Below are 26,067 nucleotides of genomic sequence, written 5' to 3'. Positions count from 1 at the left end.
AAGTATAATAATAATAAAAATAAGGTTATACTTTTAAAGTATTTAATTTCTTACTTTTTTATAATATAATAGTAGATAATAAATTATAATACTATTTATTTATATTATAATAATAATTTAAATAAACTAATTAACTTTAATAATAATAAAACTTATAAATTAATATAAAGTATAATAATTACTATTTACCTTTATATAAATAGCTTTAAAGGTTAATAATAGTAATAAGTATTTATATTAAAGTAATAATTATAATTAATATTATATATTTTAGAATATATTTATTAAAATAAACTATAATCTACTTTAATTATATAAAATAAATATTAACCTTATAAGTTAGTTAGTTTTTTAACTACTTTAATAATTTAAGGATATAGAATAATATATAATAGGGGGTTAAAAGAGGTAGTTAGTATTAATTTAAAGTAATAATATAATATATAATTAAAATAATATAATAAAGTTAATAATATAATAAAATATATAAATAATATAATAATATATATTATTTAAAATTAAATATATTAATAACTTTATATTAATATTTATTAATATAGATATAGTTATATAATAAATATAATAATATTAATTATATATATTTATAGAAATTTAATTTAAAGGTTTTATTATTAATATTAAATAATTTTAAATTATTAATTATTAATTATTTAAGGTTTTAAAAGATTTATATAGTATTTTAAAACTATTAAAAATTAAATTATAAAAATAGTAAATATATTACTTTCTAATAAATATATTTATTAAATTAAGAGTAAATATTTTATATAAGATTATTTACTTTATTTTAACTAATTTTATTAGTTAGTATATATTAATTTTAATAATTATATAATCTTTAAAGTTTATTATTAATAACCTTTTATTTTTATAAATTTATTAAATAAATAATTTATTATTTAAATAATATTTACTTTAATAATATTTTATTAAAACTATAAAAGTCTACCTTATTTTTATATTAAATATTATAATAAGTTTATAACTTTAATATTAATAGAATAGTATAAAATAATTAATTAGGTAAGGTATAATTAATTAGAATATATATTAGTTAGTGGAAGAAAGCTTTAATTTTAGGTAATATATTATTAAATTACTTATTAAGTAAGTTAATAAATATAGATTTAAAGGTTTTAAATCTTAATATTATATTTATAACTTTAATATATTATTTAACTTTATATTATATGTTAATTAAATATTTTAAATATAGTTTTAATATAAAAGCTTTATATAAATAATAAGTATTATAAATAATATTATAAAATAAAATAAATAAAATAAATATAATTTTTATTTATATTATTATAAACTATTAATATAATAAATTTAAGAATTCCTTTTAAATAAATAATATTAATTTTAAATAGCTTTATTTTTAACTTATTATATTAAATTAATTATAATAGCCTTTTAATTTAATATATAATATTACTATTTATAAATATTTAATATAATATGTTTTAATAATAGTATTTTATTTATAAATTAAGTTATATAATTTAGTTTAAAATTATACTTTTACTTAATAATAAGTATAAGACTATAATATAAGTATAATATTTTAAAATTATTTATATTTTTATATATTTATTATTATATATATCCTCTTTTATTAATTTTAATAATAAACTAATTAATATTTATGTAGTAGGGTTAAATAAAAATATTTATATAAAGTAGTTTTATATTAATAGTTTAATAATTATAATAAAAAAGTTAGTTTTATTATAAAATAAAGCCTTTTATTATTATTAAAATTATAAATAGATTAGTAATAATATAAGATTTTTAATAATAAACTATTATTAGTAGATTTAGTATATCTTTTAGATATATTATTTAGTTTTATAGTTAGTAATAATTATATTTATAAGGTTAAATAATTAGATAGGAGTTAATAATATAGAGGTTAATAATAAGGCTTTATTATTTTTTTAAATTTTATTAAAGAAAGTAAGGGAAGAACTTAATTATAATTAAAATAATAATAGTAAAATTATTTATTTTAAGGTAGAATTTTAAATAGTATTTAATAAATAGAGTAGTTATTATAATTAAGAATATATATTAAACTTTAAAGTATAGCTTTTAATTTTATAAAATTATAAAAAGGGGTATATAAGTTAATTAAATATTATTTTAATTAATTATTTATATAACTATTTAAAAGTATTTAAATTAATATTATTACTTTTATTATTAGTTAAAAATTTATATATTATAATTTAAATTTATTAACTTTAATAAGTTATATTATATATAACTTTTTACTTTTATTATATTTAATTTTTAATTATATATTAAAATAGTAATAAATATAAATAAGAAGTTATTTTTATTTTTAAGTTTTTTTTTATTGTTTATATAGTATTATCTATCTTTTACTTTTATAACTTTACTTAATATATATAGTAATATTTATTTTACTTTTATAAAGCTTTACTTTATTAAATATATATAATATTAAGTATTATATTTTTAATATATTTAATAATACTATTTTTTATTTTTATATATTTTTTCTTTTAAATATATATAGTAATGCTTATTTTTTAATATTATTTAGTCTTTTTATTATATACCTATAATAATATTTATTTTTAACTTTTTTAACTTTTTTTAATAATATTTATTTTATTATTTTATTTAATTACTTTTATTAAAATTATTTAATTTTATTTTAAAATCTTAAATATATTATTATAAATTATTTATATAATTTATAATATAATCTTTATAATATAATTTTTATATTTTAAACTTTATTAAATATTTAATTAATATTTTTATTATTAATTATATATTATTTAAATTTATAATATTAGAACTTTTAAATTATAAAATGATTTTAATATTAATTTATTAAATATATAACTATTTTAGTTTATAAGTGTTACTTTTTTTTATTAATAGGTAGTTTAACTTTATAGTAGCCCTTTTTAAAATAATTATTTTAATCCTTTTTAAAATAATTCTTTTTAAAATAGTCCTTTTTAAGATAGTTTTTCTTAAAATAATCCTTTTAATAGTCCTTTTAATAGTTCTTTTAATAGTTTTTTTAATAATCCTCCTAATAATCCTTCTAATAATCCTTTTAAATATAGTCCTCTTACCCCTTTTTAGCTACTAAATTATAATAAGGTAATATATAGGCCCCTTATATAGTTAAGTTTATAGGAAAGATTTTTCTATATATTTCTATTTTTTATTAGGCTTTAACTTTTCTTTCTACCTTAAATTTATTTTAATTTAAGTAAAACTATTATTATTATACTATTAAAGTTATATATTATTTTATTAGATTTTAATATAATAGAGAAATAATAATATTTTTTAATATATTAACTTAATTAATATTATTAATATAAAGTTAGGTAAGTTAATTTAGTAGCTAATATAATTATTAATAGAGAGTTAAGGGGAATAATAGGGTATATAGTTAATTTATTTAAAGGTATTTTATAAATAAAGAAAGAGTTTATTTATTATAAAACCTTTAAGGTTTAAAATTTAAAGGTAATTAAAGTAAGGTTATATAGTATATTAAATAAGGTATACTACTTTAAGGATATTAAACTATTATAGTTATATATTTAACTTATATTTTATATAGCTTTATAATTAATATACTATTATATTACCTATTTAATTATTATTATATAATATAAATTAAAGTTATAATAAAAGTATTTTTATTTATAATATATATATATTTAAAGTTTTAAAATAATATAAAAATATTTAAATAAAAGGTTTTAAACTATTTATAATAATATTTATTTAATTAATAAAATATTTTATATTTTTATTAATAAAGGTTATTATATTATAAATAATATTAAAGCTTTAAAATTTAATTTTATAATATTTAATATATACTAGTTAATTAATTAAAAATAAAAAAGGAAATAGTTTAAATAGAAATAATTATAAAGCTTATATATTATTTAAATAAAATAAATATAAAGTAAAAGCTATTAAAGGTAACTTTAATAAAGTTTGTATAAATCTTTTAAAACTATAAATATATTAAAGTAAGTATAAGGTTATTAATAAACTCTTAAAATTATTTAGTTTTATTAAATTATTATTTATATATTTTTATTTTTAATTAAAAATAAATATAATAAAAGTTAATAATATTTTAAAATATTTTTATTATATTAATTATTAATTTTAATATATTTTATAAAATTATATTTATATTTTATAATATATATATATAATATATATAAATATAAAAATCTTTTATTAAATTATTAAATAATAATTTTTAATTAATATAATTTAATAATTAAATAAAATTTAAATTAATAATTTTATTATTATTTTTAATTTTTTTAAAATACTTTTTTATTTAATAATAATTTAATAAATATAAAAATTTAAATTAAATAATAAATAATTATTTAATTAATATTTTAAATTATATAAATTATTTATATTTTTAATTATATTATTAAATTAAAACTAAATAATTAAAGTTTTAAAAAATAAAATATAATATATCTTTTAAAAATTAACTTAATTAAATTTATTATATAAAACTTTTATAATAACTTTATAATTATTTATAATACTATTTATTATTAAAAATATTTTTATATTAATATATTAAATTATATTAATTTAAGTTAATATTATTAATTTTAATATAAATTAATTTATTAAAAGTTAAAACTATTATAAATTATAAATTAATTATAATATTATTAAATATTATATATAAAGTTATTATATAACTTAAATATAAATTAATTAAAATAAGTAAAAATAAAGTTATTATTTCTTTAAAAGTTTTAATTCTATTTAAATAAATATTTATTAAATAAAATTATTTAAAAGTAATTATTTAACTTATTATATAACATTAAACTAAAAATAATTAAATAAAGTAATTATATTTTATTACTATATATAATATTATTTTAAGTTTATAGTTTTAATAACTTTATTATAAATAAAAGAAAAATAACTATTAATAATTAGATTTATAATTATATAAAAGTAAATCTTTATTTTAAAAAGTTATTAATATTTAAAATAATTAATATATTTTAAAAAGTTAAAAGATTATAAATTTAATTTAAAGAAAATTAAAATTTATAAAAATCTTAAATTTAAAGTTAAAAGTTTCTCTTTAAATTTAACTTCTTTAAAATAATATTAAAAGATTAAAAGGATTTAAATAAATTAGAAATTAAATAAAATTATAATAATATAATATAATTAAATAAAACTAATTATAAAATTATAATTATAAATCTTTTAACTTTATATTTAAAAGTTTTAAAATTATATAATATTTATATATTATATTTTATATATTTTATATATTTTATATATTTATATATTTTATATATTTTATATATTTATATATTTTATATATTTATATATTTTATATATTTTATATATTTTATATATTTTATATATTTTATATATTTTATATATTTTATATATTTTATATTTTATATATTTTATATATTTTATATATTTTATATATTTTATATATTTTATATATTTTATATATTTTATATATTATATATTTTATATATTTATATATTTTATATATTTTATATATTTTATATATTTTATATATTTTATATATTTTAAAATATTTAAATTTTATTTTAAAATATAATTTATAAAGTTTAATTTAAAAATTAATATATATATTTATTAAATAATATATAATAATTAGTAACTACCTTTATATTTCTTTTAAACTAAATTTATATATATTTTAACTAATTAATAGTTAAATAGTAGGAGTTATTTAATATAAAAGGTAAAAGGTTTATTAGTATTAACTATAATATACTATTTTATTTTTATTTATATATATATTTTATATATATTATTTATTTAATATTATTTATATAAAACCTTATTTTTAAAATTTAATATAAGTTTTATAATAAATATATTATTATATACTTATATAATACTTATAAATAAAGGTTAAGATAATTTTATAATATAGTTTAATATATTTATAATAATATATATAGGAGTAAAAATGTTAAAAGGTAATATATTTTATACTTTAATATTTTTAAAAGTTTAAAAGTAGATTTTATTAAAAATAAGAATATTAAGTAATAATATATAATATAACTTAATATATACTAGTTTTATATATTTAGTATTATAATATAATACTTTAATACTTATAAAGGGATAGTTTAAACTTAATATTTAAAGGGGAGAAAAGTTAATAAATATTTAATATATTAATTAGTATAACTTTATCCTTAATAAGTATAAAATATAATATTAATACTACTTAGATTAGTTTAATAATTATAATATACTTATTAATAAAGTATATTAACCTTTATTTAAAATTAAATAATAAATAGTTATTTTATTATAATATCTATTTAATTTAATAATAAAAGAGAATAATTTATAAAATTAAAAATATTAATTAATATTAAAGGAATACTATTAAAGAGAATTAATATATTTAGAATTAGTTTAATATTATTTAAAAGAGGTTTTAACTTAGTATTATATAGTAAAGAATATAAGTTTAAGGTATAATATACTAGGTTTAAATAAATAAAGCTAATTAATTTATATTATAGTATAGCTAGCTCTTTAAATAAGTTATTAATAGTAATAATACTTATAAAGAGGAGCTATAATATATATAAAATAATATAAAGAATATCTTAAATTAAGTTATTAAGGTTAAAGGAGTGATATATATTAAAAAGAGGTTTAACTATTAATTATTAAGGTAATAAAAGTAAATATAATATTAACTTTATTATAAAAATAGCTATATTATATAAAGAAAAGTTATAAAAAAGCTTAATATAAATTATTTAAAATATTAATATAAAATAAAAGAGTTAAATAATATTTAAAATAAATTAAATAAAATAATTATTAAAAAGTAAAAATAAAAGATAGATATTAAAGTAATAATTATATTATAACTTTAGCTTAATTATTTATTATTATTATTATTAAGCTATTTTTTTAACTTCCTTTTAATTATAGTTTAATAATATATATTAAAGTAATATAAATATTACTTTTATTTATTATAATTATTAAGTTATAATATATTAATTATAACCCTCTTATATTAAGGTTTATTTTAAAACTTAAATTAATATAAAATCTTTATTTTAATCTTTTAATCTATTTTAATTATTATACCTTTATTTATAATAGTATCTTTATTATTTAATAAATTATATATATTATTTTAAAGCTTTATTAATATAATTATTAAATAAAAGTATTTATTATATTAATATTTTATTATATTTTAAAATTTAAATAGTATATAAAGTATACTTTAAAAGTATAATTAAAATAAATAATATAATTTAAATTAGTTTACTATTAAATATCTATTTATATAATAATAAGATATAATAATAATTAAATAACCTTAAAGTAATTTTTATTATAATAAATAGCTCTAAGATAGTAATATTTATAATAAAGTATTTATTAAAACTAATAACCTATAGTAATACCTATATATATAATATTAAACTAATATACTTATATAGTTTAAGTTTATATATATAGTCCTAAATAATAAAGGTAACTTTATAAAGAGTAGAATAATTTATACTATAAGGTATTAGCTAACCTATCTATATATAGTTATATTAACTTAGTTATAACTATTTATAAATAAAGAATTATTATAAACTTAATAATTTATTATATAGAGTTAATTATAATTTATTTTTTATTATTACTAATATAATAATTATTAATAGTATTACTATTAATAATATATTTAAATAAAAATAATAATAGTTTATTAATAAAGATATAAATAATAATACCCTTCTTATAAATAAAAATAAAGGGTTTAAATTTAATAAAGTAACTTATTATAATCTTATACCTTAATACTTAATTAAATAGTCTTATACTAACCTATTATAGTAATATATTCTTAGCTAGCTTTTAAATAAAATTAAGATAAAAGTAGATAAAAATATTAACTAACTTATATATTATTAAAATATAAATATTAAGTATAAGGTATTATATATTTTATTTTAATTAAATAGAAGATATAAAATTTAATATAAATTTTAATTTAAGTTAACTTTAAAAATATAAAACTTTAAAGTTAAATTAATTAAAGTTTAAAGTTAATAACTATTAGATAACCTTTATATATATAATAATATAGTTTAATAATTAAAGTAGCTTAAAGAGGGTATTAATTTAAATAACTTTTTAAATCTAAACTATTTTAATATATAATAAAACTCTTTTTTTTATCTATTTAATTAAAAGATTATAATAGTAATACTTTATTTAATTTATAGTTATACTTACCTTTTTATTAATTTATTAATAGTTTTATAATATATAATTATTTAATTCTATTTATATAATTATTATATAGAGCTATATTTTATTAATAGTTTAAATAAGTTTTTATTTTTATAAATTTTTAGGTTAGGGTAGCCCTTTTTTTTTTTTTCTTTTTTAAATATAGTTAATATATAAGTAAAAATAAAACTATTTATATTATTATACTTTATATATAAATTTATTAAATCTTTTCTTAACTTATATTTTAATATTTATATTTAAAACTCTAACTACCTTTAATATAAATTAATATTTATTAATTAGATATATATAATCTATTTAAATAAAATATAATAGATAAAGGAATAATTAAAATATCTTTTAAAGTTACTTTTATATATTCTATTTTATATATTATAACTAATTATTTTAATAACCTTTAAGATTATTTCAATTTAATATTTTATATTTTATTATAATATTAAAAGCTATATAAATTATATTTATAATAGTATTAATTTCTAACCTTTAAAATATACTTATTACTTTTATATATAACCTTTAATATTTAATTAGGTATAAATTTAAATACTATAAATAGTATTATAGCTAATAAAGGTTTTAAAAACTATTAAAGCTTAATTTATATTATATTTTATATATTTATTAAAATAATATTTAATAATATTATTAGCCTTTAAGTTTATATTATATAAATATATAAAAAAGGTAATATAAAGTATATTATTATTATATCTCTTTTATTAGAAAGTAGTAAGTACTAGTAATAAAAGGGTTATTATTATTAATAAACTTACTAATAATATTAAAAGTAATTTAAATATTAAAATCTATATTTTATAAACTAATATAAAGTTTTAAAGTTTATAATTTTAATTATTATAATTTAATACTTTAAGGTTTAGGTTATAATTATATTTTATTAGGTTATAAGCTATCTATTAAAAGTAATAATTAAAAGTAGATTTTACTATTTAGGAATTAATTAATTTTAAAATACTTTATATTAATATAATTAGTTTATTATTATTAATTTTAAAATAAATTTAATTATACTTTATTAAAACTATAAGAGCTTATTTATTTTTATATATTTTTAAAATATTTATAACCTTTATTTAATTCTATTTTAAATTTTTATATTTAGTTATATTTTATTAAGGGTTTATAGGAGGAAGAGGTAGATTTCTTTATAATTTTAATTTAATAAAGTTAAATAGGTATATAAATTAATAATAATTATTTATTAAAATATTAAATTAATAAGGTTTATTTTTAAATAAGGTTTATAATAATAATTTTTAAGGTAGGGTTAAAATAAATAAAATTTATTATTATTTAATTTAATTCTATATTAATTAATATTAATAATATTATATATAGTTAGGATTATTAATTATAATATAAATTTATATATTTAATTTATATATTTACTTTATTAAATAATTTTAATTAATTTATATACTTTTAATTATAGTTTCTTTTAATTATTAATTTAATATTATTTAAATTAATCTTTAATCATAAAATATTATATAATTTATCTTTATTATTATTCTTTATATATATATATATTAAGTATAATATTAATTAACTTTAATTTAATTATTAAAGTAAATTATTAAATAATTAGAAGATATAGCTATTTTATATTACTAATAGTAAAAAAGTATAATCTATTTTATAAATCTTTAATTTATTATATTTAAAAGGAAGGGATAAGATAATTAATTTTAATCTATTAATAGCTATATAAATATTAATAACTTAATTATAATATAATATATTAATAATTAATATTATAATATTTTTAATAGTTATAAAATTATATTTAAAATTAATATAACTAATATATTTTATTTATATAATATATAGTATTATTTATATAGGTTATTTATTTTATTTTATATTATTATTAATTCTATTTATATTCTATAATTAGTTAATAATACTTTATAAATTTTAAATTAAATTTTATTTACTTTTTTAATTTTTTATATTTTTAAATTATTTTTAATAATTTTTAATATATAAAGATATTAAAGATTATTTTTAAAATATTTAAATATATAAATAGTTAATATAAAGGTATTTAAATAGATAATTTTTAAAGCTTATTATATAAATATTTAGAAATATTAGTTTAAAATAATAAAATTTTAACTTTAAGTTAAAGTTTATATATATAAATTATAATATTAATAACTTTTAAGGTAAAAAGTACTTATTATAAAGCTTATTAATTTTATATTAAATACTTTTAGTTATTAATAATTATATAGGTATTAAATATAATATTATAATATAGTATAATTAAAATAAAAGATAATATAAAACTATTTAGTTAATTAAGTTATAATTAGTTTTTAAAATTAAATAATATAATAAAAGTTTAATTAATTATAATTATAATAGTAATATTAAATATTTATTTTATTTTATTTTATTTTCTATAATTTATATATATATTATTATTAAGTTAGACTTTTAAGTATATTTATATTTATATTTATATTTATATTTATATATTATTTTTATATATATATTTATAATATAATAAAAATAATAATAATTATTATTTTAGCTTTTAATTTAAAGATAGTTTATTTTTTTTATATATATAGATTAATATATAATAAAATAATTAATATTTATATAATTATTAAAAACTATATTATAAGTATTTATATATTTAGTATTATATTTTATATTATAAGCTATTATTTATTTTTTTAATTTTAATAAAGACTTATATATAATTATATTTAAATATTTAATTTATAATAATTTAAACCTTTATTAAATAATCTTAATAATAATAGTAATTAAAAGATAGAATATTTTTATTTAATTTAATTTATTAGTTAATTTAAAATAATAAATAATATAAATATTAACCTTATAGTTAATATACTATTTTACCTTTTATAGATTTAAAATAGATTAATATACTTTATAAAAGATTATACTAATTTAATTTAAAGTTAAAAGCTATTTATAAACTTTCTATTTAATTTAATTAGTTAATTTTATTAAATAGTATTTAATTTAAGTATTTTAAATTTACTTAAATTAAACTTTATTTTACTATTTATTTAAGTAAATTTTAATTCTTTTCTTTTATTTTATATTCTTTATATTAACTTTAATTTTAAAGTTAGTTATATAATTTAAACTATTACTCTATTATAAATATATTCTTTTTTAATTTTAATAATATTAAACTTTATTAATTATTTATTTTTAAATATTTTTAAATAAATTATTAACTATTTTTAATTATTATTATAAATATATTATTAACTACTTTTAATTACTCTTTTAAATAACTAATTATTAATTATAATTATTAATAACTCTATTATTTTTAATAATAATAAAATTATAATTTTAAATAATAATAACTTTATTATTTAAATAATTATTTAACCTAACTATATACTATTTTAAAATATTATTATTATAATTTATACTTTTATTTATTTTATTATAATACTACTTTCTATCTATTATAACTTTAAAAATAAAATTATAGTTATTCTTTTAAATATTATATTTAAATATACTTTTAAATAATAATATTTAAGTTAAAGTTTATTTATACTATCTTTAATATAAATATAAAGTTTATAATTATTATTAAAATATATAAGTTATTTTTAAATAGTAAAGTAGATTTATTTTTATTAAATATATAACTTAATAATTATATAAATAACTATATTAGTATTATATATAAATTCTTTAATAAAATAAGTTATATTATTATTATTTTTATAATTTAATTAAATAATTATATATAAATAACTTTAATAAATTTTTATAAATTACTTTAAATATTATTATAAAATATAATTAATAAACTTTATTAATTTATTATTAACTTAATAAATTTAATATTTAATATATACTTTAAAATAATTTATATTTTTATTAACCCTATTTAAAATTATTTTAAATATATTAAATTATAATATAATTCTTAATTATAATTAAGTAAATCCTTTTATTTTTAATACTATTAATATTATTTATATAGAAGCCTTTAATAACCTTTTAAAATTAATAATAATATTATAATAATCTTTTAAACTTATATAGAGTTAAAGGAATATTATTTAAATTTAACTTAAAGTTTATTAATATATTATAAAAGTTAAATAATAATTTTACTATACTTTATAAAATTATTACTACTTTTATATTAATTATTAATTTATTTATTATTAATATAAATATATTACTTATTTTAATTATATTTCTTTTAATATCTTTATAATTTTATAATAAATTAAAAGGTAATACTTTTCACTTTAAGTTTATATTATTAATAATTAATTCTATTTTAAATTAATTTTATTTATATTAAATATAATTATTATTATTATTTAAAATAAAGTAGAAATATTAATTATAATAAATTATTAACTATAGATATTATATAATCTTTTAAATAACCTTTATAAATTTTATTAAATATAAAAGAGAGCTTTAAATAGAGTTAATATTATTATATATTTTTAATTTATAAAATTATATTTTTATATAATATTATTATTAAAGTATTTAAATAGTTTAAAATATAAATAATAAACTTTTAAAACTATAAGTATAATAGTATTTTATAAAAGAGAAAAAGCTACTTTATATTTATATATTTAAAGGAATCTAATATATTAATTAATAACTTTTAACTAATTAATAAATTAATATTATATAAATAATAATTAAAATATAATATTAAATATTAATACTTTTAATAAATATATTATAAATATAAATTAAGTTTTAAAAATATTATTATTAAGATTACTTATTATTAAATATAAAATCTTAAATAAATTACTTTTATAAATTAAAAATAAAATTTAATTTTAAAGATATTTTAAAAGGTTATTATTCCTAATATAAAAACTCTATTTTATAATACCTTTATTATACTATTTATTTTTAATAATTAATATTAATAACTTTATATATTAAAAATAATAACTTTATTTATTTTAATATATTTAAAATTTATAAAAATATTAACCCTATTTTATTAAATAATTTATTATAAAAAACTTTATTTTATTATTATATTTACTTTTACCTTATTTTTATTTTAATTTATTTTAAAATATATATAAAAATAATAATATTTAAATTAAATATAAAGAAATTATATTTTTATACCTTTTAATTTTTATAATTTTATAATAAATTAAAGTAAGAATAACTAATAATAAATTTAATATTTTATTAAAAATTAATATAAAATATACTTTTATCTTTTAATATAAAATTACTTATTTTAATTATAATAATAATAATAAACTATTATATTAATATTTAATAATTTTAAGATTTAAATATTCTTATTTAATAGAGTTAGTTATTATAATTTAATATTACTATTTTAAATTATTATAAACTTAACTTTATTAATAAAAACTTACCTTATAATTTATATATTTAAATAATAGTATAAAATTATATAATATTTATTTAATACTTTTAAATATATAATAATATTTTTAAATAGTTTATATATAATTAATATATTTTTTAAGTTTATAAAAACTATATTTAACTTTAAATTATTTAATATATTAATTTAAAGTTTAATTATAAGTTAATATTAAAAATAATAATAATATTATTATACTTATTAAAAGTTTTAAGTTTTTATAATATTTAAAATTATTTTTTTAACCTTTTATACTCTTTTTTATAATAATTAATTATAATAAATATTATTATATATAAATATTATATATAATTAATTATTTAATATAAACTTAAATAAAGTAAATAGATAAAAAAATAGATAAAAGATAGAGTTAAAAAGGCTAAATTTCCTTCTAAAAGTAGCTTACCTATATATTAGATAAAATAAACTACTAAAATAGATAAAAGCTTTTATAAAAATAGGAAAACTTTTACTCCTAAAGCTGAAGAGGCTATAGAGATAAGATGGAAATATACACACGGGCGAGGGCTTGGCAGACCACCTAAATAGGCAGTCTTCTCCCCCGATAGCTCCGTCAGACCCCAGCTTGGCTGCAACCAATCAAAAGCCAGGTCCCGAATTCAACCAATCAGAGGCCCCCATTCAACTTTGGATGTTAATTCATCTTTGGATGTTGGGTTCAACTTCCGCTGGCGACCCCCCGTATTTCCCCCTACGGTATACAGAAAAGCGATGAGCTCCGATTTCGTTGAGCCAATGAATGAACATGGGCTGAGACTATATGCCTTAAGAGACCGGATGGCAGTCAAACCATATCAACTAAGCGAGGTACTTAGGTAGACTGGAAATAATCCGGGGCAGTCATAATGACACCCTTTGTGTGGTCGTGGAAAGAAATCCGGATCAATAGAAGATGACTATAGATCACCACTCCTTGATCATGAATGCAAGGCCCTGGCAATGGGCGACTGACATATTAATACTATGGAATGAGAATTAGACATTAAAAGTTGCAGATGCAATCTGCGACATGAATCAAATAACGCCCCACGAGCCCGTACCAAGGAAAAGAAAAAAAACAAATTTTGCACTCCAATAGACCATCAAATCTGCTCACAGCATGACCGTGAAAAAGAACGAGAGCATGACGATCGTCGCACCAGCTAGGACTGCGACATTCCTCTCAGGAGCCTCAGACTGGACGTATGTCGGCTGAGCGGGCACAGCAGCGGCCGACGTCTCAACAACTGGCGGAACAGGGGCGACCGGGGGCGGGACCGCAGGTGGGGGGACAGCTGGCGGAGGCATGGCCGGGGGAGGGACGCCTGGCGGGGGCATGGCCGGCGGGGGCATGGCCGGGGGAGGCATGACTGGGGGTGGCATGACTGGGGGAGGCATGACTGGCGGTGGCATGACTGGCGGTGGTGATACGGCTTGCGAGGAGGCGACTGGCGGGGGAGGAACCACGGGGGGTGGAACGACGGGAATCGGAGATTTGCTTTGCGTGACCACAGGGGGGTATGAAAATGAAGTCGGCTTGACGACCGGCGGAGGAACTGGGGTCGGCAGAGGCTTCACGGGCTGTGAGAGTGGTTGGATGTGTCAGCTCGCCTCCATCGTGGCACCAAGGTAGCACATCCGGATGTCGACACCCAGGCTGTCAGAAAATAATTAAGCTCTTACCTTCGTAATTGTGCAGGGACAATTGGTGATGGTGAGCATAGTAGGCCCCTTTGCCGTATACGATTTGTGGTTGACAACAATCACCGTCGGTCCGGGGCACCACGTCGTGAACGACTTGACAACAATAACAGTCGCATTGTATGACTTCCAGGGCACCACTGTTGAAACATTGGTGGGGATGACAGGAATGACGGGAGCAATAGGCCGGGGAATAGGTGTGCGAATAAGGGGCGGCCCGACGCTGGTGCTGTTGGCGGGGGCCGTGTTGTTCTGAGCAGCCGTCAGCCCCACGGCACCTAGCGCCAAGAATGCTCTAAGCAGATTCATGATGTCTCGTTTAAGGTGATAACAAGCTTCTGTGGGAGATGAGACGCCTTGACTGGATGATTCCAAGGTGAGGCGGGGACTTGATCAGCCGAGATGAAAAGTCTGAAAATGAGATGACCACAACTGCGTTTACAGAACATTATTTATATTCAACGTGGTGTCTTCAAATCGCGCATGCAAGAGTCATAATTAACGACACCATCACGACGGAAACAGCGAGGCTCGGCTCCCCACAATGTCTTAGATATGACACGGCGCCTTGGTCTTTGCTCGGGCCTTCCCGCTACATTCCAGTAGTACCCGCGTGTATGCTATTCCCACATGGCCAATACGAAGCGGGTGCGGGTTGTCGAATCACTGTGCGTATTGTAGTATGAGGTTGGGGATCGACAACGCCTTACTGACTTCTATCTAGACTGCTGTCTGATGTCCGTTTGCGGCGTCCGATCAGAACGCAAATCGTATTCTAACTACTATATCCACAAGCCCTCGACTTGCACATGTCAGATTGGCAAAGAACTTAGATGGGAAAAATTGCAACTCAGCGGCTCTCTGTGGTCAAAGCTTTGTCAAAGCAATTATTTATTCAAATTTTGCTAAGCCAAGAACGCTATCCTCTCCGAACAAACACAAACAGGTTCTCTCAGAAGATCCTTTCTCTGATGGGCTGCTCTAAATCCTTTGTCTTCCAAAGATATTAATAGAAACTTTTTCTTCCTATCTATGAAATGTTACGTGATTAGCTTTAGCCGTGAATGAGCCTGTACTCTCTCGCATATAGCGCACATTGAGACTTGCCGGTACTCACCTCTTCACCTCTTTGTAGCTCCAGCCAAGCAGTTGAGGATAGACTTCATCCGAGGCCATGCGTCCCCGAATTCAGGGTGCAGTGGAAGCTTTTCCACGTCCTTGAATGCGACCCACTTGACCTCGAGAGATTCCCAGTCGCCTTGTGGAACGGAGGGCTCGAATTGCTTCAACACTTCCGCAAACACAGTAGTGTACTTCCAAACCCCGTGGTTCATGAAGGCCTTCTCGCCCAGAATGGCGATCACCGGGTCGAGCCCGCCGGCGCAGTCCTGCGGGAGTCCTACTTCTTCGGACGCCTCACGAAGGGCACCCTGAACCGGGTCCTCGCCTGTGCCCAGGGCGCCGCCCGGGATGCCCCACGTCCCTCCTGCCATCGTATTGTATGATCGATGCTGGAGGACCACATGGGTGAACGGGCGGCTTGCCTTGGTCTCATCCCGGCGGACGAGAAGCAAACCAGCCGCGCCATTAAGCCCGTAGTGATGGTGCTTGCATGTCTGACACCTAATCCACCCCTCCCATGGCTCCAGCAACTGCTTCGCATCATTCTCGCTTGCGCTGGCTGACGACATGGTTATGGTTGGCCTGCACGTTTGGGTAGTCTCCCTCAGAACCGTGAAAAGGTTCAGCCTACCGCCTCAGGTTGAAGAGACCGTTGTTCTGGTGGTGTTTGTTGGTTTTGCGTTTACGAATAAATGCAAAGATCGACTAATTGATTGGGATGATAGGCTCCAGTGCTTATATACTCCATAATGGACTTTAAAGTGTCTACCGGGTTCACTAGTTTCGCTTCTATTCCCCATACGTCCGAAGACATACATCAGATTTACAGTCATGCACAGTACACTACAGTATCATTGTCTGTCCGTCGGATGGTGAAAAACAAAGGCAGAGAATAATGCCTATTCGGCCATGTAAAATCATGAAACAAAATGGAACCCTCTCAATTGTTCAAAATACTCGTCAAAGAGATAGCGGTCCCTTCTCGTATTATCAAGCCCCCTCAGCATGGTTTCACGATTGTTCCAAGCTACAGTGCTGAGCTGGCGTACCTAGTTCCTATCGACTTTCTTCCGCCGCTTTCAACTTCAAAAGTTTCCAAGTAGTAGTCGCCGTTCCATGTCTTCCAATCGGCTCCCCGGGGACAAGATTCATGAAATGTCCCCTGGATGCTCCACATCTCGCTTGCCTTCTTGCAATCTGAATCTTTGTATCTTGCCGCTCGCCGTACGCGGAATGTTAGCAACGAAAATGATGCCGCCCCCCAGGCGTTTGTAGCTCGCAAGCTGTTCTTGCACAGCCCCGTGAATCTCCACTTCTAATTTAGCTTGGTTCTTGCCTTGATCTTTTGAAACAACATAAGCACGTGGTGTTTCTTCCAACCCATCAATGGTTGTAACGCCTACGACGGCGCAGTCCGCGACGTTTTTAAGCTGCATTATCACCGCTTCAAGCTCGGCTGGAGCCACTTGCCACCTGTATAATTCACATCAATGGTCAGTAACGCTTGGGAACAGAGTCAATAATCAGGCCAACCTCCCCGTCATGATTCTGTGAGGATAATTTCATTTGCGCTGGGTTCTTACCCTCGGACCTTTATCATTTCTTTCGACCTTCCAACCAGATACAGCTTTCCATTCGCGACGTACGCTATGTCGCCAGTGTAGAACCAGGCACGAGCATCTCTGCTCATGGGGATTCCGCGATATCCGTCCATGAGGGCTGATGTATGGATGTATAGATCACCGGCTCCCTCGTGCAACGGCGCTTCTGTATCTGTTGATACAGATGTGCCAACAGGCACGATCTTTGGCGCGTATCCGGGCAGGAGGCGTCCGACAGAGCCCGTATCATCATTCTCACCGTAACGGAATAATGTTGCCGGACCGAATTCAGTCATGCCCCATACTTGGGTGACGGTGGCTAGAGGGTCCAAATTAGACCGAAGGGCTCGCAGCGCAGCAACATCGATTGGCGCGCCGCCAATGCCCACGTAACGAAGCGAAGAGAGTAAAGTGGCAAAGCCTGGCTCCAAAGATGCTCTCTTGTTCAGTGTATGAATCATTGGAGGTGCCATGTATGTCTCCGTGATAGCATACTTGTCAATATTCTCAGCATAGTCGCGCATGCTGAAGCGAGGCATGATATACACCGGCTGACCGTATCGGATGGGAGCGATGAAAGTCCAAGCTGCTCCAAAGATGTGGAAGAATGGGAGACAAGCCAGCCGGACCACTGCGTGTGGTAGTGTCTGCTTGTCGTGGAGGCTGAGATGTTGGATGATGAGATTGTAGTGAGAGACCACAGCAAGCTTCGGCAAGCCAGTTGTACCAGAAGTTGTATAATATGCTGCCGGGGTACCTTTCATAGCAATCTCATCGGAAAAGGTGACCCATCTTGATTTTCCTTGTACCAACAAATCGTTCAACAGCCGGACTGAGGTGCGCTCAGAGTTCCGCGGGACGACACCATCGGCTTTTGTTCTGTCCAAGTCTGCGTCTGTCGGAAGTCGTTGAGAAGCATCGACGAGGAACACACAGTCTTGTGTGATAAGATTACCCCTGCAGACATCGAGAACTGTGGGAAGACTATTATTCGCGGTGATCAAAAACCGAGGCTTTGACTGGCGAACAAGATGATCTAGTTCGAGGAAGTGGTAGGCCGGGTTCGCGCCACATACTACGCCTCCGGCGCCAATAGTGGCTAGGAATAGCGGAGCATAGATATACTGCGGGATGACAATTAGCGAGAACATTACAAGTGTGTGTGTGTGTGTGTGTTTGGGTGCCCATTCTGCTATCAGTATGCTCTTACACTGTTCCCGAGGCAAAGGAGCACGACGTCACCAGACTTTAGGCCGGCAGCACGTAAGCCTGAAATGAGTCTCCGGACCAAGGTTTCGGCCTGTGTCGAGCTCAGATGTAGGTCCGGGCTGTCCGCGTCAATATAAAGAGGTGAATCGTGATCGTACTGTGTCTGCCGAGCAAAGACGAACGACAGCAGATCTGTGACAGGGACAATCATAATGTATTGGAATAATTGGGGGGTCCAGATAGCATGTGTTCATCAACAAGGAACTCTCAATCACACGCTTTAGTAAACATGTCCGAAATAATTGAGTCTATATTTCAAGAAGTGGGTACGGTTCGTCTGGGTGTCTGTCGGACATCCTTTGACCACTGCATGTGATGCACGTCAAAAATAGCTGGTTAATCCTGCGGGAACTGCCGCGCAGGTCATTTGCTTCGGGTTATCGTTTCGGTCTTGGGGCTTTTAGCCCAGCAACAACACACCCGGATCTACAGCTGCGTTGGCCAGTGTGTTGCTTTGTTTGGCTTACATGCAGCGGACTAAACGCGGCTCAATTCCTTCCGGGTCGATTCGTAAGCCTCGGGTGTAGACGATGATCACTACAACCGCCACACGGATTTTTTGGGCTGCCCCTCGAGCCCTACTGCCTAGGTAGGAGGCGATGCTCTGCAGTCACTGGCTGTAAAACATCTAGCTGCAACCTTTCTTAACAACACCTTCTTTTATTAGGATGCTCACTGCTTTCACGTGCTTACTGTTCCCAAAGCCACAATCCTGTGCCAATACGCGGCCCGAATGTCCGATGAGAGGTTTTACGATGCCAGATAGAGGAACTTCCTGCCGTCGTTGTGCGCTTGCACCATCAAGTGGTAGATAAGCAGTGTATTCGTGCTTGGATTGAATATTCCGTCGCTGAGTACTTGTCCTCGTCCGTAAGGCCGACCTCTGCGTGCAGCGATCGTCTTTCTGTCGGTTTTCTTTTGGTGCGAGCTGTGAACGAAAAAGCAGTACTACTTATGCCACTAAGCCGGGCATGCTAACCAGTTACCTACCGAGATACGACATTTCGAAATCAATCACTGTTCAAAAGGTCCAAAAGAGATACAGATCACTCAGACCATCAAGCCACCTTGGACCTAAGAGGTGAATCCCACACAGCCACGGAACAGACTTTGATATAATACCACTGAAACAGCACGAGATTATGGATTCCAAACCTGCAGGGGGCCCAACGCACACTTTGAAGTTTACCGGAGAAACCGTGGACAGTATTCCAGAGAAAGGCCACCACGATCGGCACACACGCACAATCCTGTCAACACTCAGGTACACCGTGTTCAACACCTACCGCCGCCTCTTTACCACTGTTCTGATCAGCAACATCACGGCGCTTGTCGTGATTATTGTTAGGAAACGATATGTGCCGGACATCATCAACGCCTGCGCTGCCAATCTGCTGGCGTGCGGACTTGCCCGTCAGCCTCTTGTGGTGAACGCCCTCTACTTCATCTTTGGTCTCGTGCCGCGCTCGGCGCCGCTGAGACTTCGCCATCTCGCTTGCAAGATATTTCATATCGGCGGGGTGCATAGCGGCTGCGGCGTTGCCTCCCTGCTCTGGTATATGGGGTTTGTTGCGTTGTATTCCTACAACTACCACACCGAGCGTTCATCCAGCAAGTCGTCGGGTGCTTTGTCAACAGCTGTCCTTGTGATCTCGTGGGTTATATTCTGGGTCTTTGTTTTCATCATTGCCGTCACGTACCCAGCTTTTCGCACTCGTCACCATAATGTATTCGAGCTCACGCACCGCTTTGGCGGATGGGCCATACTTGCTCTTTTCTGGGCTCTGCTCCTTATGTATGGATCATCTGCACAAGCAGATCTCGGCCATTTTGTTGCAAATTTGCCAGCTTTTTGGTGTCTCCTCGTCGCAACGATCGCTACTATCCATCCCTGGGCCATGCTGCGGCAGGTTCCTGTCGTCACGGAGCCGCTTTCTTCTCATGCAACCCGACTCCACTTAAGCCACACGTCTGTGGTATTCGGGAAGGGTATTACATTGTCACGCCATCCCTTGCGAGACTGGCACAGGTAAGCCCATCCCTTATGCTTCGAGTCCCAGCGGGTGCCATCGGCATTCTCCTAGAACCCGGACTGCTATATCAACCGACACGCTAACAAGTTTGATACAGCTTTGCTACTATTACCGATCGTTTCGACAGCCGCGACACCAAGTTTTCCTGCGTGATCTCTCGAGCAGGCGATTGGACAACAAATGTGATCGAAAACCCGCCTACGAAAATATGGGTGCGCGGAATTCCCATTACTGGATTTGCTTACGCTATGCGTGTTTTCTCCCGCATCATTCTGGTCACGACCGGCAGCGGGATCGGCCCATGCCTGTCCTTCATAGAGGATGAACAACGGCCAGCCATGCGGGTTGCCTGGCAGACTCGAGCTCCACTAGCGACGTATGGACAGCGCACATTAAACCTAGTGGAGCGACTTGATCCCAACCCAATGATCATAGAAACCAAGAAAAAGTCGGGAAGAATTGATATGCTGCCCCTGGTGGAAAGTCTGTATGAGGAATTTGCAGCCGAAGCTGTGTGTATTGTAAGCAACCCTGCGTTGACTCGAAGCTTGGTATTTCAGCTTGAGAGTCGAGGTATTAGAGCATACGGGCCAATCTTTGATAGTTAAAGTGATTGGGTGGAATATGGAAGATGCCTACCACATGAGCTATCAAAGCATACCTACCCTAGGTAGAAAACAAGATCAGCCATCATTGGCCGCTCTATGCAATAGCCACTTTTTGCCCAGAATGTGGGTCATCAAAGAGACCATCTACAGACGAGTATTGTAGTGCATCAAGCAATAATTCGGGTGTGGTCGTTACGTAGTTCAAGTTCGGGAGAAGACATCATGGAGATCCTATTTCAACAATCACTTCTCATGGCTTGTAGCAGACGTGACCGGCGACATTTCTGGGTACCAAGGAAGTGGGACGTCACTTCTTCAATGGTCGGCACAGGTGTAGTTGCGCAATATGGCATCATACAATGGGACCGCACTAGCAATCGAATCACGGCCGTAGAACTGCCGAGCTACTACCATTGGGAGCCTTGGCAGTGGAGTCGCGCGAGTCGACTTGGGGCTGTAGGATGGGTCTCCTAGAGTTGAGCGCGGAGAAACACCCCATGGGGAAACCATACCGACTTCCGGATGGTCTTCAACACCACCGACATCCGAGTCTCTTTCACCATAGTGCTGGGCAGGCCCAGGCACCGGATATGAGCAACAGACATCAGGACCTATATTAAGGGCTACTAATCATGGCTCTTCCAAAATTTCGCAAGGCGGACGCATCCCTTGGCAACTCCCCGTGCGTTCTGTTGCTCGCGAGCGCTTGTCGTTCAAGATGGTCGCCCTCACGTCAATGCCGAACATCATCTTTATGATGGCTGATGACCATGCGGTGAGTGCTAAATCCGAAAAGAAGAACCTCGTACGTGAAATGACAGCCGATGTTGACTTGCCCGGTCTTAGGCCAAATCCATATCGGCTTATGGCCATGGCATCAATCATACCCCTAACATTGATCGCATTGCGAATGAGGGCGCTCGTTTCGATCATTGCTATGTGACCAACTCAATTTGCACGCCTAGTCGTGCTGCCATAGTGACTGGCATGCACAGCCACGCCAATGGTGTCTTCACCTTGGACGATACCTTGAATAATAAGATGCCCAACGTTGCAAAGTCCATGCGTATGGCTGGGTACCAGACAGCCATGATCGGGAAGTGGCATCTCGGTGAAGGCGAGGAGCATCAGCCTACCGGATTCGACTACTGGTCTGTAGTACCCGGACAAGGAGACTACTGGGATCCTATCTTCATCGACAATGGAAATCAGACCCAGTATGAGGGCTACGCCGTCGACATTGTGACGGACAAGGCCATCACGTGGCTCGAACAGAGGAATGAATCCCAACCGTTCGTAACAAACGCTTCATTTGGTCCACATGTGGGCTGTAGCTGACGTTACCCCAGGTTCTTCCTCATGTACCACCAGAAGGCTCCTCACAGGAGCTGGGAGTGGCACCCGAGATATGCGGACTACTACAATGATCCTATCCAGCTGCCCGACACATTCACAGATGACTACAAGAACCGGGCCAATGCAGCGTCTTCAACAGAGATGCGTGTTGCCGATGACATGACATACTTCGATCTGGGCCTCGTACAGCCTGAGGGTGGCCATGACGTCGGGGAGCTGTTCTACCCTGGTTTCTCGACCCAGCGCAAGGTTCCCAACCCAAGCAATATTACGGCACTTCAGGCGCTTCGTCTCACCGACTCGAGCACGGGCGAGGTATTCAAATTTCAGAACCAGACGGAGCTTGCCAACTTCAAGTTCCAGAGGTACATGCAGCGCTACCTGCGCGTGGTCCAATCTGTCGACGACAATGTTGGGCGCATGCTGGACTGGCTTGACGAGAAGGGGCTTGCAAACAACACTCTGGTGATGTACACTTCGGTATGAATGTGGCGCCCTGCCAAAATTCAGTCCGGGCCACTAATCAATTTCTTTTAGGACCAAGGAATGTTCCTCGGTGACCACGGCTGGTTTGACAAACGCTTTATTTACGAGGAATCCTTCCAAATGCCCCTGGTCGCGCGCTATCCTCCGGAGATCAAAGCAGGCAGCGTCATCAAGGATATCGTACAGAACGTCGATTTTGCCGCAACCATGTTGGATGTGGCAGGGGTCCCGGTGCCGACTTACATGCAGGGCAAATCGTTCCGAAAGGTGCTGCAAGGCGAAACGCCTGAGGACTGGGACCAGCTGGCATACCACAGATACTGGATGCACCGGGACCCGATCCACAACGCATATGCACACTACGGCGTGAGAGACACACGGTACAAACTGATCTACTGGTACGTGCAGTGCGGGGCTTGCCTTGGATATCGTTTGCCAAACGGCCGACTGACCCTTGAAACGCAGGTACAACGAGGGCTTTGGCCTCCCAGGCACGTCCCTCGGCGGGGAGGAGAAGCAGTGGGAGCTCTTCGATACCCAGGAGGACCCTATGGAGCTTTTCAACGTCTTTAATGAGCCCGAGTATGCGAGCGTCGTGACGGAGATGATGCGGAAGCTGGAGAGGAAGATGACGGACATTGGCGACGAGTGGGTCCATGATCCCGACCTTGCAGTTGCTTCGAACGCCACCGCCACCCCGTCTTTGGAATTGAGGCGGGCGAAGCTAAGCGCTGTGAATCACTGAGCTCCATGACAGACACCCGATTTCGTTTGCCGGCGTCTGCTGCAGCGATGATGTACATATGTCTCAAAATTGTGATCCCCCAGGCAGGTGGGAAGGGGGGGACATGGCCAGCGAACTGGTCCTTCGTCAGCTTGAAATTTGCCGGCCTACGCGCATAAGACTTAATGATTAGTTCCCAGACGCTGGTATCTGGCTCTTTGGTGAAGAATTTTCCAGCATGAAAACGACGAGTCAGCACTCGAGTCCAAACTCTCCATCAGGAATGCAGCTCCTGCGTGCCCCAGGGCGGGCAACAAGCCGTCGCCAGTAGCGACTGGGCCGTAGAAATATCACATGATCACGCGATTGAACCTTGTCAGCGATTGGAATTCTGGGAGCAGCGTCGGTTACGAGTTACGGGAAGCTGACACGCAAATCACAACGACGAAAAGACGGTTGCAGGCAGGATGGTCAGATTCTGTGTTGATACGCTGTGCCTAGACCGTGATCCAGGCATAACAAACGTGCCCCTCGCTACGCTCAAGCATGTGAGCCCACCTCAGGACTACCGAAAACCCCTCCCTGATCCTGTCACCTTGTGGTTGTTTGGCGTCGCTTCCCATGCTTACTCGATGGAGGCAAGGTACTCCTCCTCGGTCAGAAAGACTCGGATGGTGGACTTCTTCTTCTGATCGGCGCAGCAGGTGCTGAACTGTGATCGGCAGTGTTAGTGACGTTCTGCAGCGTTGCTGTACCTGCTCGAAGCACACGTTCGACACGCATGCCCCGATGAATGCTTCCTGTGGAGCACTTACAATTCGGTGGCCGCAATCGCCGTCATCTCCACCGCACGTCCAATTCGGGAGGCAGACACGGCAGCCCGGCATGCACTGTTTGTTTATTTGTTAGAGCCGCTCGCCTTGCAGAGTTTTGTGCTAAAATTCGGACATCAAATTGGCATGATGATCAGACACGGATGGGAACACATACGCAGTAGTACTCGGCTGCAGCCGATCCAGCGAGGCCGAGGCCGAGGAGGACGAGGTTGATCTGGAGTCTCATATTGATGGGAGAACGTGGACGTTGATGTCAGAGTGTGCACTTTGGCGTGGGGTGGTCGATTTTTGTGTTGATTGAGAGAGTTGTTATGGAAAGGTGGCGGCTCGTAAAAATTTTGGATTGTGCAGGACTTAAAAAGACGCTCGCGGGAGACCAAGTTTCGTCCCAGTGAATGGTAGGGAGGTGAAGGAGTTGGGTGAAGGTTGCGATAAGCCTCCCCCCGACGACATCGGAACTGGACAAGCTCCACCTGATCGAGCTGACTGCTAACTGCTTTGTGTCCGTTTGTTTACAGCAAACT

General features: G+C 28.2%; 5 protein-coding genes across 5 annotated transcripts; 2 read left to right on the top strand and 3 right to left on the bottom strand.

The window, feature by feature from the left end:
- Window positions 1-14,920: 14,920 nt before the first annotated feature.
- KVR01_012724 (uncharacterized protein) lies at window positions 14,921-15,817 on the bottom strand (the record flags this gene model as incomplete). Its single annotated transcript, XM_044792977.1, has 2 exons — window positions 14,921-15,388; window positions 15,491-15,817. The coding sequence occupies 2 exons, from the start codon at window positions 15,815-15,817 to the stop codon at window positions 14,921-14,923; spliced, it is 795 nt and encodes a 264-aa protein (XP_044638195.1).
- Window positions 15,818-16,629: 812 nt separating this feature from the next.
- Window positions 16,630-17,199, bottom strand: KVR01_012698 (uncharacterized protein; the record flags this gene model as incomplete). The annotated part of the gene is made up of 1 exon (XM_044782524.1): window positions 16,630-17,199. The coding sequence occupies one exon, from the start codon at window positions 17,197-17,199 to the stop codon at window positions 16,630-16,632; it is 570 nt and encodes a 189-aa protein (XP_044638169.1).
- Window positions 17,200-17,629: 430 nt separating this feature from the next.
- On the bottom strand, window positions 17,630-19,682 carry KVR01_012799 (uncharacterized protein). Its single transcript, XM_044782088.1, has 3 exons — window positions 19,442-19,682; window positions 18,214-19,355; window positions 17,630-18,103 (listed from the first exon to the last, which is right to left on the bottom strand). The coding sequence occupies exons 1-3, from the start codon at window positions 19,649-19,651 to the stop codon at window positions 17,779-17,781; spliced, it is 1,677 nt and encodes a 558-aa protein (XP_044638270.1). The 5' UTR covers window positions 19,652-19,682; the 3' UTR covers window positions 17,630-17,778.
- A 693-nt stretch (window positions 19,683-20,375) lies between these two features.
- KVR01_012777 (uncharacterized protein) lies at window positions 20,376-22,304 on the top strand (the record flags this gene model as incomplete). The annotated part of the gene is made up of 3 exons (XM_044785489.1): window positions 20,376-21,529; window positions 21,631-22,047; window positions 22,181-22,304. The coding sequence occupies exons 1-3, from the start codon at window positions 20,643-20,645 to the stop codon at window positions 22,302-22,304; spliced, it is 1,428 nt and encodes a 475-aa protein (XP_044638248.1). The 5' UTR covers window positions 20,376-20,642.
- A 555-nt stretch (window positions 22,305-22,859) lies between these two features.
- Window positions 22,860-24,728, top strand: KVR01_012781 (uncharacterized protein; the record flags this gene model as incomplete). The annotated part of the gene is made up of 5 exons (XM_044792026.1): window positions 22,860-22,916; window positions 22,988-23,433; window positions 23,491-23,977; window positions 24,035-24,381; window positions 24,449-24,728. 5 exons carry the CDS (start codon window positions 22,860-22,862, stop codon window positions 24,726-24,728), a joined length of 1,617 nt encoding a protein of 538 aa, XP_044638252.1.
- Between the last annotated feature and the right edge of the window lie 1,339 nt (window positions 24,729-26,067).

Source organism: Diaporthe batatas (genome assembly GCF_019321695.1).
Source record: "Diaporthe batatas strain CRI 302-4 chromosome Unknown Contig00021, whole genome shotgun sequence".
In the NCBI taxonomy this organism is placed as follows: Eukaryota; Fungi; Ascomycota; class Sordariomycetes; order Diaporthales; family Diaporthaceae; genus Diaporthe; species Diaporthe batatas.
Note: the sequence above shows the minus strand (reverse complement) of the source record. Positions and strands in the feature narration are given on the sequence as shown.